At 31.0% G+C, this 2,033-nt stretch overlaps 1 protein-coding gene across 1 annotated transcript in view; it reads left to right on the forward strand.

The window, feature by feature from the left end:
- Positions 1-2,033, forward strand: part of SLCO6A1 (solute carrier organic anion transporter family, member 6A1) — a 160,214-nt gene that overhangs the window by 123,702 nt on the left and 34,479 nt on the right. Inside the window, exon 10 of the mRNA XM_012641056.1 lies at positions 249-436. Within this exon, the coding sequence (XP_012496510.1) occupies positions 249-436 (188 nt within the window). The remainder of the gene's footprint in view (positions 1-248; positions 437-2,033) is intronic.

The raw sequence follows: 2,033 nt of genomic DNA on the forward strand, positions 1-2,033 counted from the left end.
TATTATGTTGGCAAAAGTACTGTAATTTTTAAAAAAATTTTTATTTCAGCATATTATGGGGGTATGTCAGGCAAAATATCTTGGATTTATCATTAATGTTTGATTTCTAAATAAATTGCAAAGCTTAATGTAAAGATATTTATTAATAAAACTGGCCAGTCTCCCTATGGTTATTGATTTAATTTTCATTATGTGAGTTTTTGTTTCATGACTATATTTTTGAAAGATTGTTTCTCCAATATTCATAGGTGTACTACAATTGTTCTTGCATTAAAGAGGGATTAATAATTGCAGATGGAGAAGGTGAATTTATTGATGCCAGACCTGGGAAATGTGATGCAAAATGCTATAAATTACCTTTGTTCATTGCTTTTGTCTCTTCTGTAATTATATTTTCTGGCTTTTCTGGCGTACCACTCACCATGGCCATCATTCGGTATGTATATGTTATTCAAAATCATTATTCATTTAATACATAAGAGAAGTGATTTGGGGAAAATTTTAGAATATTGAAGTGAATGATTTATTCTGTGTTTCATGGTAGCAAATGCAGAGGGCAAAACTGATACATTGTCAAAATTTATGTGTATACTTAATTCTCTCTTTTAACTAGTTTATTTGCATAAAGTAAATAGATATCACATTGAGTTTAACTTTAACTTAAAATAAGGTATTTACTTAACACACATGGAAAATTCATAAATATAAGAAATTCTTACTTATAACACATATTTAGTTATAATGTTGATTCATTGGTTAAAGGAATTTATTGACTATTTACTTTTATATCGGCCCATTTGACTATGAGAAAACATCAGTGTCATCAATACAGGAGCATAATAACTTTTAGAATTTCAGTACGTAAGTTTATTATTATTCTAAATAGAATTGACATTTATTATTCATATGTTCTTTCTCAATATATGAAATCTACTTAATATTAATTTTTATCATAGTAACAATAATTGGCCATTATTTTCCATTTTTATTCCAAGATGCTAACACAAAATTTTAAGTCATGAGGAGCTTGTACAGGCTGATCAGGTAACAAAGCGAGGAAAATGATAACTTCTATCTAAGATGATTTGAAAAGTGCTGTAGGTGGTATGACTTGAACTGGATTAGGAAGATAATTGGTTTCTCAAATTGCAAGCAGTTTGTGGTCAAGGCCCTAATAGGAAAAGTGAGCAGTGAAAGTAGAGGCAAAATTGTATGAAATGTCTTGTCAAGAAATTTGTTACGACAGGAATAGCATGACGGTGAATGAGACAAGGAGATTTTAGCTAGGTAAGGGTCTGATTATGGACAGCCTTGTGTTGCCGTGTTAACGTGAATAGTGTTACCCTGTGTACACACCTGGGAACCATTGAAAATCTTAAAGCTCAGGAACAAAAGTGATAAAATTGCATTTTACATAGAGTACTTTGAAGATAGTGTGGAGAATGAAACTAAGGGGAAGAACTGGAGAAAAAGAAAAGTAATTAGAATTTAGTAGTGGTAGTTAGAGATAAAAATGATAGAATATTTGGGAAATATTTAATTTGGATAAAAGGGTAAAGTTTATTAATTTGATGTGCCTAGTACAAAATACAGAGAAATCTAAGATTATATCCATACTCCCAGTTTGGGGAACTGAATGAATGATGATTCCATTAAATAGAAAATTAAGGCAATCACAGCAACAACAAAAATAAATAAATGGGACCTGATCAAATTAAAAAGCTTCTGCACAGCCAAAGAAACTGTCACGAAAGCAAACAGACAACCTACAGAATGGGAGAAAATATTCTCATGCTACACATCTGATAAAGGACTGATAGCTGGAATCTATTTAGAACTCAGGAAAATCAGCAAGAAAAAATCAAACAACCCTATCAAAAAGTGGGCAAAGGACATGAACTGAAATTTTTCAAAAAAAAAGACAGAATAATGGCCAAGAAACATATGAAAAAATGCTCAACATCTCTAATCATCAGGGAAATGCAAATCAAAACCACAATGAGATATCACTTACCTCCAGTGAAATTGGCCTT

Source organism: Propithecus coquereli, unplaced genomic scaffold (genome assembly GCF_000956105.1).
Source record: "Propithecus coquereli isolate 6110/MARCELLA unplaced genomic scaffold, Pcoq_1.0 Scaffold160, whole genome shotgun sequence".
NCBI lineage: Eukaryota > Metazoa > Chordata > Mammalia > Primates > Indriidae > Propithecus > Propithecus coquereli.